This window comes from Mya arenaria, chromosome 6 (genome assembly GCF_026914265.1).
Source record: "Mya arenaria isolate MELC-2E11 chromosome 6, ASM2691426v1".
Taxonomy (NCBI): Eukaryota; Metazoa; Mollusca; class Bivalvia; order Myida; family Myidae; genus Mya; species Mya arenaria.
In genome coordinates this window covers 51459485-51475132 of record NC_069127.1, presented here as the reverse complement: position 1 = coordinate 51475132, position 15648 = coordinate 51459485, and the positions used below count along the sequence as shown (strand labels likewise).

The 15648-nt window shown below is 36.0% G+C and overlaps 1 protein-coding gene across 6 annotated transcripts in view; it reads left to right on the top strand.

Annotated features, from left to right (window-relative positions):
* LOC128237214 (dynein axonemal heavy chain 1-like) overlaps positions 1–15648 on the top strand; it is an 82978-nt gene that overhangs the window by 6602 nt on the left and 60728 nt on the right. For all 6 annotated transcript variants that reach the window (XM_052952554.1, XM_052952553.1, XM_052952551.1 and 3 more), the window contains exons 8-26: positions 367–528; positions 935–1040; positions 1465–1611; positions 2121–2278; positions 2790–3004; positions 3409–3576; positions 3903–4033; positions 4567–4717; positions 5148–5341; positions 6004–6229; positions 6593–6712; positions 8571–8653; positions 9034–9175; positions 9528–9683; positions 12838–13036; positions 13550–13662; positions 14049–14189; positions 14658–14870; positions 15429–15593. In XM_052952554.1, the coding sequence (XP_052808514.1) occupies positions 367–528; positions 935–1040; positions 1465–1611; positions 2121–2278; positions 2790–3004; positions 3409–3576; positions 3903–4033; positions 4567–4717; positions 5148–5341; positions 6004–6229; positions 6593–6712; positions 8571–8653; positions 9034–9175; positions 9528–9683; positions 12838–13036; positions 13550–13662; positions 14049–14189; positions 14658–14870; positions 15429–15593 (2990 nt within the window). The remainder of the gene's footprint in view (positions 1–366; positions 529–934; positions 1041–1464; positions 1612–2120; positions 2279–2789; positions 3005–3408; positions 3577–3902; positions 4034–4566; positions 4718–5147; positions 5342–6003; positions 6230–6592; positions 6713–8570; positions 8654–9033; positions 9176–9527; positions 9684–12837; positions 13037–13549; positions 13663–14048; positions 14190–14657; positions 14871–15428; positions 15594–15648) is intronic.

Here is a 15648-nt window from a genome sequence, read left to right as displayed (position 1 = left end):
TCTGTGAAAACTTAAATGTATAAATATAAATATTCAAACCTAACATTTGGTAACCTTACCCATAGCAATTTTGTTTTAATAATGGATGGCTTACCTTAATGGGTGGTGAGATAAAGGTCTCCGACTGTTGAAAGAAGAGTTGTGCCAAGTGCTTGATATGAAAACATTAATATTAATTAAAAAGCATTTCAAAGTAAAAAAAAAAGAAGCAAAAATCATTATTGATAAGTTAATAGTTATACAATTGTTACTTTTATCTATTCAACTCATTTAAATGTGCAAGGTTGACTTAAGTTAAGTTTTAAAACATTCGTCTGCTGCAGATTTAGAAGATGTCTGAATAATAATGTCTCATTTCTTCTTCAGTGTCGGAGCGCGATCCGAGGATCGTCTACGCCTGGTTTGATGTCGGAGTCCTGGATTATGACACAGAGAAAAAACTTTACCTCGTACAGAAGGTGAACAGACAGAATAGAGTGGTGGACACTGCTGGAAAACCCATTGTGAATGGAGGAATAAGAGAAGACGGTAAGAAGAATTTTCTGAGACCTCTACCATTTCTGACTTTAACAGTAATCTAAATAAGAATACTGATTCCCAGATTGTAAGGTATTGGTCATCTTCCCAAAATGGCTGAAAAAAATCCAGCCAATCTTGTCCCAAACAAGAAACAGTTCTGACAGATATTCTAATTTATCAAGGAAAATGCACCTAGCTACTTCATTTATCTTCCCAAAATCTTCCATTTCTGAAATCATGTGAATGATAAAAATGTCTGCAATACAAACTCATTTTATGTGATGCATTGTTTCTTGACCTGTAACAGTATGTTCTATATACACGCATGATTTTAGCTATGATATTGGTCTACCATTTTGACATTGTGTATGAAATATTTCTTCTTACAAGTCTTAAGAAGATCGTATATTTTCAGGGACCAGAATCACCCTACCGACCCAATACTGGATTCCCCGGGTGAGACTGATGTTTAAAGCTGAGGACCCCAGGGTGTTTACAAAGAGGGTTGCAGATGCCTTCAGGTACACCATCGTTCATTTAAATTTGAATATTTTATTGAAAAAGAGATTTATCACATCAAAATCATTGCCAAAAATTAGTCCAGTACTGGATAAAGTGCTCTCGACGCTACTCTGTTTCAAGCTGCTTCCAAAGAGCTAGATTCCTATTTAAATGTTGTTTCTTGGCGTATCGTTGTCCCTCAAATGTTGAAATGAAGTTCTGTCTATTACAGTACAAAAATGTGAAAAAAATAGTGTACAAGCTAATGAGACATGTATCAAAGACAAGTCCTGTACAATTAATTAAATTTAGGTACAAAGCTTTACAAATCATTACATACATTTATAGTGTACAGAAATTATTGGGTAAATTTGAGAGAGAAAGGTTTTGACAGGAAGTAGAATTGGTTATATAGTGTGTTTTATATTTTTGTGTTAATTGCAGACTGCGGAAGCACACTGAAGCTGTCCTGCGCTACAACATGTACATTGACTGTATGCCGATGGACGGTGTGGGAGAGTTGGACCAAGCCTCCCTTAAACGCATGGTGGAGTGGGCGAAAAGCTCTCCAGGACTCTCAAAGGACAAGGGGTAAGAGTTGTTAGATGTTCTTTGTATCATTTTGATTACCAACTTGCCCAGTTGACTACCACTATTGGGGTTAGGGTTCAATAGGTCTAAAGTAAAGGTCACAGCCGATGATTTTTGGACAACATTTTGACCTATATCATAAAATCTGTTTGGCTAATTGCCCTTGACCAATCAAAGACCTCTACTGATTTCAAGATCAGTATGGTAAAGGTGAAGGTCACTGTTAATATTTGAAAACATTGTTTCTAAACCTTATCTCATAAAGAGTTGGGCAAAGGACCATAAAACTTCTTTGGTAGGTTTTTGTTGGTCACCAATTGATCCCTATTGTTTTGGGGGTCATGAGGTCAAAAGTCAAGGTAGTGACAGACAACAATTTATTAAAAAAATGTTTATGCATGTCTTAAAGCACTGTAATGCATCCTAGCAAATGTTTTGGATAGAGCTGCTTTCAGAGGGCGTTATGTTTTATAATCGTCTCTTGTCGACACACTTGCTCAAATTTTCAGACTCGAGGATGGAATTCAGGCTTTGGAGAAGGAAGCAAACATTGACTTCTGCCGTTCAATGAACCGTATCATCTTTGACAAGATAATTGAGCAGGATGACTCAACCTTTGCCTTTGTATCAGTGCCCCAGCCTGATACCAGACCTGTACCCTTCAAAGGTAACCCTTGATGATATAAAGAAATATCAGTGTATCATATAAAATCTGTTTAGAAGATAATTGTAGTATTTGACTGATAAGCCTCAAATAAATTGAGATTTTGTATAATTGTAATTAGTATAGTTGTCTTTCATGGTACCTCATGTGTCTTGTGATTATGATTTCTTTTTTCAGTTTGTGATTTTTGCATTAATATTAAATTGAAAATGTGTAAGATTGAGGGCTCAGCACTAGACAAACAGAACTCCTTCTTTTGTAGGCTCTAGCCAAAAGCCAGAAAAGCTTATGTGATGTCTCGGTTTTCATTGTCCATCACATGTCTGTAAACAATTGCTTGTGAATGTGCTAAAGTTATTTGATTGTATTTTATTCAATCTTAAACAGTAGTTAGATATCCTTGAGATCTGGAGCCCTTATGGCACATATTGAATCTTTAGCCTAGTGATAGAATAGTCTCCTTCTAAATAAAGACATTATTAATTGACTATCATTCTACTCTTATACTTTACAGCATGCTGCACAGATGTCCCCACTTATGACTACGATGCTGTGTACGACGCATTTGCCTTTAACTCGCTTCTGACCAGGGTTGAGAGCATCAAGGCCACAGGGACGGTCGCTGTCGAATGCAATGAGGTCGGGAACAAATGTCTCTACCATGTTCCTACCACCAAACCAATGAGGATTGAGGAATTTGAGCAGACGCAGGCACAAGTCACATCTCAGGTGGGTTTTTAACTTTTAACTCTTAAACATCTTATGAATATTCACATGATACTTAGTACACCAGTTACAATACAAATAAAATTACTTACTGAAAGCCTGTTACTTTTGTCAACAACCTGAATTTTTTCATTATTAGTACAATCAATTGAGCGATTTTTCAATAACTGTCCTTGGATATAATATTACATACATGTTTGATGGTTGACCTTTATTAGTTACACAAACGATCACATTGCTTTGTTTGTGAGCAGTTGACCTAGCACGTAAAGTACATAATAAATAAACACCTGGACGGAATCCATGTTTTTTTAAAAAAATGGTCTAAAAAAATTCTAACATACTGTTCGTTTCGAGTGAGCAATTATTTGATGACTGGTTATTAACTCAAGTGTATTTTGTTCCAGGTGTCACTGTTCCTGAAGGACTCCTGGATCTCCACCCTCCGTGCCGCCATCCGCACAAAACTCCGGGATGTAGGCAAGGGCTGGTTCAACATTCATGAGACAAACTTCGAGGTGTACCAGATCTCCAAGCTGAAAAAGTTTATGGAGATGGTGAAATTCATGATGCAGGTAATATTTGTTTTTATATAAGAGTGGGAAAATCCCAAAAACACTCTAAGAAAAAGAAGTGTTGTGATAAGCTTGTTGAGTTTTCTAGTCTCAAAATTGTATTAGGAATACAGTATATAAGTGAAATATATATTTGAAATCAGCAACATCTTGTTCTAAACTATTTATTTTGTTTTTCTTCAAATTGTTTCAAGATTCAATGACTTACTGGTCCCAAACTTATCTATTCTTAATCACCCAAATGATTCTGGATGCTTGTTACTAGTTTAACCATTTACTAAGCAGGGGTTGATTAAATTAAACTATTGTAAACCTATGTATTCCAGGACTCGATGAGATTCCTAGTCCAGAACTCCCTGAACTTGTTCACCCAGATGATTCTGGATGCCTGCCACTCAACGATGTCCCTCCCTGAAGACTTTGTCTGGGGAAAGGACGTCATCTCTAGCACCTACAGGTAAATCTATTATGTGATTTTTTATACTCCATTGCATTTCTTAAAATGCTGTTGGAACTTCATGCTTTTGAAAGGATTTCACATCTAGCAAGATGGAGGATGTTGTTGTGGTAAATAATCAATGGCATAACGAATGGTATTTTCTGAGGTTTTGGAAGTATGGTGATTGGAATAGGAGATACATTGCTAGTGGAACTGTGTACAAGTTTGCATAAATTTTGAAACTTGCAATAATTTCTTAAAGGCTTCATAAATGGAATGCCCGGTTTCTGACAGACCTACAACTTAGTATAAACATTATATATTTGACAACAATTATGAAGAAAGTTATGATAAGTTATATTAGATCACTGTCCGGCTTGGTGACCACTTACTAAACTCACATGAGCCGAGGCTGGGAATCAAACCTGTGTTGCCTAAGTGAGAAGCGAGTGATACAACTTGACCAATAAGATGTTCACTACCGTACCGATCTTGGTTGGCCTGTTTGCCTCAATTGCATGAAGATTATAGTAACACATCATTTGTTTCAGACCGCGCAGGAATGCCCTGTTCCTGGTGGACCTCCAACTCGACCAGCAAGGTGTTCACTACAGCACCAATTTGAACAATTTTGAGACAGTGCTGGTTGGCCTGTTTGACAAGGGAATCCAGGCAACGCAGAGTGTTCCACAGCTGGAGAAGGTACAAACTATGATAATATTTATATAGTTTTAAGGGTTTAAAGGATCTTGGTCATGGTTTGTAAAACACACTTTTCACAGTGTTTTTTTTAAATACAGTGGTCAAAACTAACACAAGCCTGCAAGACTTGCACTGGTGAAATGTCTTCCGGGCTTGCTCATATTCTGAATTTTAAATAGCAGGGCTTGTCTAATTTTGATGACTGTAAATACGAAATAAAATGACTCAAAACATTAGAATGGTTTAAACTAAGATACTGACGGCCCGTAACTTTACGGTTGTTCAGGAGCACTCTTAAGCAGCGTAAGAGTTACGACAAAGATATCTTATTGAAACAGGTTGCTGGTTAAGATTAATTAATTCTAGCTTTATCCTTTTAACGACTTAATATCTGAACAGTTAACACCAAACATTCTTTCTCTGTTTTCAGCGTATCCTAGAGAACATTTTCTGGTCAGGCGAGCCGCTGTTGGAATCTGTTGGTGAACATGAACCCCACGTTGAAGAGCTACGGGAAAGCATCCGGCGGGCAATCCGCAAGGCGCTCATTCCGATGAAGGCATATGCTCAGGAATATGAGAAATATCTGGAGATCATGAACCTAGATATCAATGTGTACATCAGGTAAGAATGACTTGGGTTTTGAATACTGTATATGTCCTATTAAAGGGGCTGTACACCAGACTGGCACCAAAATTATTTTTTTCTGTAACAATCTCAGCACAATTATTTAATAGAATGTTTTACTCTTTGATATCATAATTGTAAAAAAAGTACCAAAATGTAAAAAAAAAATCGAGTCAGAGACAGGGTTCGAACCAGTCAAAATTGCAGTCCAGCGTTGTATCCACTGGGCTACGAAGGCTTACCCTAATATGTTGGAATATTTAACTTATATACCTAACTTGGTAATATCACGTGAAAACATCGACTAGCCAATCACACATAAGGAATGAATTCTACTAGGTAGACATACCTAGTAATCTTTTTTAATGGAAAAATACGAAAAAACTGCGAAAAATAAATTCATTGTAAACTATGTGGTACTTAAGTTAGTAAGTTTCAATGCATGGAACACATCGATACCAAGTTTATGTCAGTTTTTGACAATTTTTTTTTTTTTCGCTTTTTCATCAGAGTACAGCCCGTTTAAAGTCAAATAAGCTAATCATGATAATGCATTAAAATGATTTTAGTTTTTTGCAACATTGAACCTATATTATACGCCTTTAAGGTGATGAGTCAGATATTCATTTGAAAATTTATCATTTTCCTTTATATTACAGAGAATACGAGGCTCAGAACCACACAGCCCTCGAAGTGAAACAAGAAGTCGAGATGCACTTGAAGGAGAAAGAGATCATCGAGGCCACGATCCCAAGCAACATCACAATCGGACCTTTCTGGATCAACACAGACTCTGTGAGGCAGAATCTCTCAAAGAAGAGGAAGAATCTGAGCAATGCGGTACTGGAGTACTTGGCCAGGCATTTGCGGAAACAGGCTGATGAGGTGAGTGACAAGTTTGATGAAAATCACCTCAAGACAATCAGTTGCAAGCATAACGTATCACAAATGAAACTGTTGTTGTTGTTACTGCTTCTGCAGCTGCTGCTGCTGCTGCTGCTGTTCTCATGTTTCCTTAAAGTATTCCAGGCCTGAAGAGTTTATCTGTCTTTGGTATGACTTTACGTCATAACTTTTCTTCTCATGTGTTTTAGGACTGTAAATAGTTCAAGGCCATCAGCTGCAACTCGTATGACAATTGCTTTAGTGAACAATCACTCTTGTTGTTACTGTTACTGTTGTAGTTTCAAGTTTTTATCTGTCTTTTGTATGAGTTTACGTCATAATTTTTCTCCCTACGTTTTTCAGGCCTGTGAAGAGTTCAAAGCCATTAGCCGCAAGTTGTATGACAAATGTAACTGCATAGAGGAGCTGTCTGAGATGAGGGAATGGATGAAGGGAATTCCAGAAAAACTCAAGGAACATCAGGTTTGTTGAAGTTCTTTTTGTCCTACATGTACTTTCTTGACATTTAGTCCTATCCAGGCTCCAGCACGGATTTGAAAAGGGCAGGGTGCTAGGTCAGAAATGGCACTTCTGATGCACATTGAATGAGCCTTAATGAGGCACTTGCAAGGGTCAATGTTCAATTCATATTGTGTATGTGTTGTAACTACTTTCAATACTTATAGTTTTGTTATGAATACATTAGCTGTTATCTTTATTTTAGTGTCAAGACTATGTATATTTATTACTTTTTTCACTTATTTCTGAAAATTGACTTGACACTACAATTACCGTAAATGACTGGGTATAAGACGATAGGGGGTATTAGACGCAGGGAAAAAAATCTGTAAAAAATCCGAGAAAAAAACTTTTAATCTATGTTTTTGGTTAAAAGACGCATAGAAAAAATGTCAAAATCGTCCGGCATATTCAGCCACCATGTTTGTTGACAGTGACCAAAAAAATTTTTTTCGTGAAAATGGCGATGGTTATCTTTAAAACCATACTGTCGAGAATGAAAAGTTATGTTAAGCAAAAAATATTTTGACAGTGCCCAACTTTGCTTTTTTATATGTAAGTTTGATTATTGTTTAATTCAATTTATTATTCAAAATAATATTGAATACCGTAATTCACAAGAGTTCGGACACCATAAATTAATTATCTTTTTCGCTCTCCGAATACATAGAAAATTATCATTTTTACATTTTATTTACATGTTTGTTTAACCTGCCTATTTTCTTCATGTTTGCTTTTTACCACTTATTAATTTATCCGTAGTAATCAATGGTCATAAACTTATTTATTACGCCTATAAGTGTAAATCCTTCATGAAGTTAATTAAAACACCATTTTATACATGCACTGAACTAAATAAACACATTCTATCGGCTTCAGATCAAAGAGTCACACTGTGTGACGTCACATAACTTACAGTTATGCCCACGAGGATCTCGTGGAGAGCATGGATATTGCTGTGCAGGATTAATGTATAACTGTACGATTATTGCTTCATATAGTCTATAAGTGTGGTACAAGTTTGAAAGCTTATTGGCAGATCGTTTTACAAACATGCCATGTCGATGTTTTCTTAATCCCTTGATTGCCCTTGTTGTTTGTTTAATCCTCAAATAAATATATCACACTTCCTTTTCAACAGGCAATAAATCGTTTAGGATGGGTAGTAACTAAGTGGTCACAGTGGTGTATACGGTTAGGTAATCTAGCCAGGCAGTGTAAAGATAAAAATCAATATTCTTCGTCTGTGAAACTTGGTAACTATGAAAGTTATGACTGATGTCCTTTGGGTGTCCGAAAATTAGGTACGCAAAATAAATTATTTTGGGAAATAATTATGGGTGTCCAAATATAAAATATTTTTGTTGAAATTATAAACGTCTTACGATATACCGTATCCCGATCTTCAACTGCCGTTTTAACCCGTATATACTCGATCAATATGACGCGAGTAACATCCCTTTCTACATAAATCTAAACAAACTCTCGGCTTGAAATTGACATCAGAAAAAAAGTTCAAAAAATTGTTACTGGGTATTATACGCAGGCATTTTTTTGCATCAAAATCTGAGGGAAAAAAGTGCGTCTAATACCCAGTCATTTACGGTATGTCAAATAGATATCAAATATAGTTCATAATCATCAAAGACGGCTCTAACAAACAAAAGGGCACTGCAGGCATAGTAAATAGGGAGCAACAGGGTGCTGACAAAGGGCAGGAGAGTGCTCCCTCCTGCTATTTAGGCATAGCTGGAGCACTGACTATGAGAACCATATGTTAAGATTAATTTCCGGAATTAGAATGTATATTTGAATATTTTAGGATCTCATTGACAAGGCTATGGACGACTATGAGCTGATTGAGGACTTTTACTACAATCTCTCACAAGAAGACTTCAACTTGAAGTAGGTTTTCACCTTTTGTAAATTTTGTTGCTTAAATTCTATATAGATTATTGTCCAAGGTCACATTACCATCCATACTTCTGTATGTTGAGAGACTGCTGGATAGCTAATTTCATAATTACTGATCCTGCAATGAACAGAAACAACATCTTATTACATGAAGGCCTAGCATTTCAGTGCAATCCATACTACAGTATTCTGTCGAACCCTGTTGGGCCGAACTCGCTTGGCTCAATTTCCTAGATTGTTCGAACTGGATGTAAAGGACCGATTTTTTTATACTGAATGTAAGCATTTTCCCGAGGCTTAAGGCATTTGCGCTGGTCTCTGGGAGTAAAGCTAACGGGATTCAACTGTAATGGGTAATTTATATAACCTAGGTGGACAGCTATTGGGTGGCCTCACAAGATCGAGGTACAGATGGAACAGACTGAAACACAATTGGAAGAAGATGAAGAAAGATTCAGGAAACTTCAAAGCTCCGACCAAGGCAACTTCAATGATCGCCTTGACACGCTCCAGGTAAAATGTTCATCACCTCTTTTTATAAACCTCCATTACCATTTTAATCAATAGCTAGAAATTCAAACATTGAAATTGAAAAAAATCAGGACGTTAAAAAGGTGAAATGACATCACATTATTCGCGCAAATTGTAAAGGTCAACAAGTTTTGATGTAATAACAAGCAATACACTACGCTTATGATAAAAATTTGATATCTTTCTCTGACAGAATTTGGGATTTAAAAGTGTTGTTTTATACTCTACATTTAAACAGACTATATTCTTACAAACACTTAATGCTTTAATGGCCTGTCTGATGTTTGACGCATTGTTAATCATGTGGTAGCAATAATCTTGCTCTCTTTTGCAGATGGTGGTCGCTGGCATGGCGGCTCACAGTGATATCTCGAAGGCACATGAAATTGCCAATGAGGTCCGACGTGTCACCAAGCAACTGAAGGAAGCCCAGGGTCTAGCCAGCACATATAACAACAGGGAGAGACTGTTTGGCATGCCTGTCACCAACGTTAGTTATCACTTAGTTTAAACGTTAAATATTTTACAAGGATTGTAAAGAAAGTTATATTATCATAACCTTATTTCCAGTCACTCTCTTTGGATCAATGTTGCGTGAGAGTGTGGTCTTGTGTTGTGGGGGCAACCGGAGAAAACCCAATTCAAGGTTACCAACTTACCATTAAACAAACTCACATGCGCCTTGGCCAGGAACCAAACTAGGTTCGCCTTGGTGAGATGCAAGGGTGCTAGACCACTGCACTAGCCTGACAATCAACTTGTCCCACTATAAGTCCTTTTATTTTTTTAATATGTAGTTTAAAAACTTAACACTGAAGATGAATTTTGGCCCTTTTTAAGAAAGGAATATAATTTTATATGTTGACTGACACAATAACATTAACTATAAATGATTTTTAAAAATCAGGTATTTTTGCTGCTGACGGACATTTGCATTTCCGACAAGGAAATGGAAATTAATTTCTGTTCAAGTTTTTTTCAGCCATAGTGAAAATGTCTGCTTGATGCCAATGTACCGTCCAAAGGTTCTAAGTGGACAGATACATTCAAGCTCAACTTCCTTTTCGTGCTACTTCCAGGGTTATCATGCTGGCACGACGGCATTACACATGTACACTGTTCATTGAGACTGGCTGTGTTTAATAACGATTTTGTTTTTTGCATGTAAATTGTGCAAAATCCTCAGTTCAATTAAACACTGGCAAAAAACTCAGACAGTGTAAATGTGCAATCACTTGCAATCTTAGTTGTGTGTTGTGCATTTCCTTTGACATTTGTTTTTCACAGCAACTATTTTCAAATGTCAACATTTTTCTTTCTGAATTTTCACCGCATGTGTTGAACATTAGAAAAGCTTTCACTTTACTGCAGCTTAAAATGACAATTTTTCGGTATTTCATTTCATGATAATTCTTGGTCAATTTTATTTCAAATAAACTTTGTTAAAAAAATTTTTGGTGGACTGGCATCAATTTTAATTTGAAACTATAGCAAATGCCGTATGAGAATGTTTTGAAATTTGGTGGAAGCTTTAAATGAGTGTGTTTTGAGAACTCAGCAATGCTTATGCTAAGCTCTCAATTAAGTTCTTCTTGTTTAGTTTGTTCTGGTGAGATTTTGATTTCATGTAGTATGGATATTGTTATTCTGATGTTATGAACTAATTTGTTTGTTTCTGCAGATATCTTTTCTGTCAAAAACTTGCGGGTGTATCCCTCCATTTTTTGTATGCTGTATTCAGTAGCTTTTTTACAAGAACTGAACTTAAGCATCTGGTAGGATGTGTGCAAAAACTCAAAGCTAGGCATTGTTTGGTGTGCTAATTCTCAAAATATTTAAAAACTATTAGTTTGGAAAAATTTGGGTAGAAAATGTGGAATAATTTGGTATGCAAGGTCGACAGGGGTGAACATGTTTGTGTCTCCAATTGCCTCAAAAGTTCAAGGCACCATTCAACGCAATTGATGAAGTTTACGAAGAAAAGCCAATATGCTTACTTTGTAGATTCTACACTGGTCGATTGTTAGAACTTTGTTAAAGTTAACAACGTTTGTTAATGTTGTAGTTGTTAACATTCAAATCGTAACTGCCTGAAGACACTTGCATTCTGCAGTACTTTCCACAAGATTAGCGACAAGTGTTTCAACTGAACTTTTAATTGAATATAGGGGAATATCATAAACTTAATCTCTAAATGTTAACCACATAGTTGTGTAAATAATTCAACAAAGTTCTGAACAATCGGCCATTTTTTATTGTGTGACTTTATTTGCAAGCCATCAAACAACCGAATTGGAAATGCATGAAAAATCTCACAAAGATGTTTTTCACTGCCAGAAAAACTGCAGTCAGCTTGATTTTATCTGGCTGTAGTAGATTTTTCGCATGATAAATTTGACCTGTCTTGAATCCTACGTTTTGTAAGATTAGATTGTTATAAATAATTCATAAATGGTATAAATATCATGAGGTGAATTTTATTCTATGTTTTAACACTTTTGCACGTGAACCTTTATTAAGCCTTTTCAGAAATCAGAAAGTATGTTTTGTGAGTAGAATCTGATTCCAGACGTCTGAATCTTGTAAATTTCTTGTTCTCAAAACATCAGCAAAATTACAAATAATGGTAATCAGGTCAAAATTGTCATGTCTGCTTTAAAAAGTCTACGTTATTGTGTTTTCTTTAGCATATTAATTTCTGTTTGATATATCTTACACTTTATTTGATTGTAGCACATTACTTTTTGCGTACACTTAATTTAAGTGGTAGTAAATTATTTTTTGTTTGAGATATCTTACACTTTATTTGAGTGTAGCACATTACTTTTTGCTTACACTTAATTTAAGTGGTAGTAAATTATTTTTTGTTTGATATATCTTACACTTTATTTGAGTGTAGCACATTACTTTTTGCTTACACTTAATTTAAGTGGTAGTAAATTATTTTTTGTTTGATGTATCTTACACTTTATTTGAGTGTAGCACATTACTTTTTTCAGACACTTAATTTAAGTGGTAGCAAATCATTTTCTGTTTGATAAAGGTTACACTTTATTTGAGTGTAGCACATTACTTTCTGCTTACACTTGATTTTAGTGGTGGCTTATTACTTTCTGTTTGTTTTAGCTTACACTTTATTGGAGTGTGCAGTAGCTGTTTGGAAAAGCTTACACTTCATTTGAGTGCAGCATATTACTTTCTGTTTGGTATAGCTTACACTTCATTTGAGTGCAGCATATTACTTTCTGTTTGATATAGCTTACACTTCATTTGAGTGCAGCATATTACTTTCTGTTTGGTATAGCTTACACTTCATTTGAGTACAGCATATTACTTTCTGTTTGGTATAGCTTACACTTCATTTGAGTGCAGCATATTACTTTCTGTTTGATATAGCTTACACTTCATTTGAGTGCAGCATATTACTTTCTGTTTGATATAGCTTACACTTCATTTGAGTGCAGCATATTACTTTCTGTTTGATATAGCTTACACTTCATTTGAGTGCAGCATATTACTTTCTGTTTGGTATAGCTTACACTTGGGTGTACAGTAGCTGTTAGATATAGCTTACACTTTATGTGGGTGTACAGTAACATTAGCCTTGCTTGCATTGTAGCCTGTGTGACACTTTGTTGTTCTAGTATGACAAACTGGGAAAGCTTGTCAAGGACTTTGAGCCATTCCGTAACCTCTGGGTCACCTCGTCTGATTGGCTGCGCTGGCACGAGTCGTGGATGAACGACCCGCTGACCGCGATTAACGCTGAGGAGTTGGAGAAAAACGTCAATGATGCTTACAAGATTATGCATAAATCTGTAAAGTTGTTCCAAGATATTCCAAGTAAGTTGTTTAACATTTGATATACTTATGTGGTAGTTGAGTGATTTTAGTTTTGTCTGTTTTTGACAAAAAGAAATCAAGGAATTTAAGAGCCCTTGTATCATCAGCGTTGTTGTTGTTGTCTTGATGAAATCTTGACCATGACTCAAAACACATTTGAAATGAAACTTGGTACAATTATGTTACTAAAGGGTTTATCTTGCCTTTTTTATTTATTGTAGTTTTATTAACCCTTATTTTGGTATCAATGGGGATAATTATAAGTATTTAACAGGTTAGGATGGCTCAGGGATAGTGTTTCGCCTCCTAATGAAGAGGTCCCAGGTATGATCCCCCATGGGGGAACGTTCTTGTGGCCTCCCACAGACAGACATGGACACTAGGTACTGGTAAAATCGACCCAGGAAGCGGAATCCAGAGAGTTTAATATAAGCTGTAAGCTTTCTACACAATAGAGTTCAAATAAATTGGTGTAAACTAATTATATAAATTTAGTATAAATTTGATTTTCAGGCGTGCAGCAGATTGCCCAGGAAGTGAAAGGCAAGATTGAGGAGTTCAAGCCCTTCATTCCCCTCATCCAGGGTCTCAGAAATCCCGGCATGAGGAGCAGACATTGGGATAATGTAGGATTTTATACAATATCAATTACATATGACATTTCAAAAAATCTAAATCAAATAAACAATTATGTGAACAAATAGAATTACGAAACTACTGTCTGTAAAATTTTGATCTTTTAAGGGACTCTTTGACGTCAACTGGGATTTTAATTTGACATAATTATCAAAAAATCATCATCAAATAAACACTTATGTTTATAACATGGAATTACAATAATTGTGTTTGTAAAATTGTGATGTTTTTTGGATGATGATTTCTTATTATTGTGCATCATGATGTCAGTAAATGTAAGGGTAACAGTACGGATTGGCTGACGTTGTGTATATGAGAAATTTACATGGACAATTCACATGAGGTATAATTTATATGTTTTATAAATCCATTACAGCTATCAGCTGAGCTTGGTTTCACAGTGGTTCCCAAGGCCAACCTGACATTCAGCAAATGTCTCGAGATGAATCTTCAAGACCACATTCAGACCATTGCCAAGGTGGCTGAGGTTGCTGGCAAGGAATACTCCATTGAACAGGTGTGTTATGGTTTACTAAATAAACAACTTTGTGTTTATTGTTTTAACAGTAAATGCCTAGATTTGAAGTTGCAAGGCCATATTCAGACCATCACAAAGGTGGCCGGATAAACTGGTAACATGCACTAATAGAGATTAGTTGTAAATCATGGTTGATGAAAGACTAGTCTTTGAGGAGCTGAATAGTCTTGTGACTAAAGTACAAATATACTTAAAACCACTGAATAGAGATCATTCAATTTCGACATCAAACACCACACACTCATTTCGGACTCTTGTGGTCATTCTAAAAGACTAGGGGATTCCCCAAGTCTAAAAATAGTCGTAGCAAGGTCTTCAATCCTGTTCAAAATATGTTCTAAAACTAACAAATGCTGTAACCAGATCTTAATACGTAATTTGCATATCATAATAATGTCTTGGACATAAATGTTTCTCAAACATTACTTTCTTGCTCCCTTTTATTAGGCCCTGGACAAGATGGAAAAAGAATGGGACCCAGTCCAGTTTGAAATTATGCCATACAAGGAAACTGGTACCTACATTCTTCGCTCATCTGAAGACACGTCCCAGTTACTGGACGACCACATCGTGATGACACAGAGCATGTCGTTCTCGCCGTACAAGAAACCGTTCGAGGAGCGCATCAACACGTGGGAGAATAAGCTTACTACTACACAGGTATAGTTTTAGCATGTAAGAAAGTCTGTAACATTTTTATCTAATGTGGAATGCAGAATTGATATAATTATCAATTTTGATCATATAAACATCATACGAACGTGAGTGTTTGCATGTGTATGAGCGAGTGTATGTATGCAATCGAACTTGTGTTTGTGATTTGTGTTTGTTTGTTTTTATGCGTGCACTTGGGTGTGCAAATGTATGAGTGCATGTGTGTGTGCGTGAGCATTATTGTTTTTGTATATTTGTGTATACTATCAAAATGCATAGAATTGGTTTATAGGTTGAGAATTTAAAACTGTGTGCATATAATATACTCTTATGTGAAAAACTAAAAGAGAAAAAAAATGACAATCAATAGCAATACAGTCCACAAGTCCGCCTGTAACTTGGTCTCTTCTTTTTAAACATTAAAACCCACCACTAAATCATTAATAGGATGATGCAAAGACTTTCACTGCTTGCTTATGCCCCAATAATCAACAATTTTAAACTCATTGATTTATATCCATTATATCAATAGTCTCGTAAAACAAATAAATCATTCCTTCCCAGGATGTGTTGGACGAGTGGCTGAACTGTCAACGCGCCTGGCTGTATTTGGAGCCCATTTTCTCTTCTGACGACATTAATCGGCAGCTGCCGGTGGAAAGCAAGAGATACGCCACGATGGAGCGTATGTGGCGTAAGATCATGAAGAATGCCAAGGAAAATCCTCAGGTACGATTCTTAATCCTTAATTCTTTAAGTGAATTTTCTTTTAAAATTTTAAACT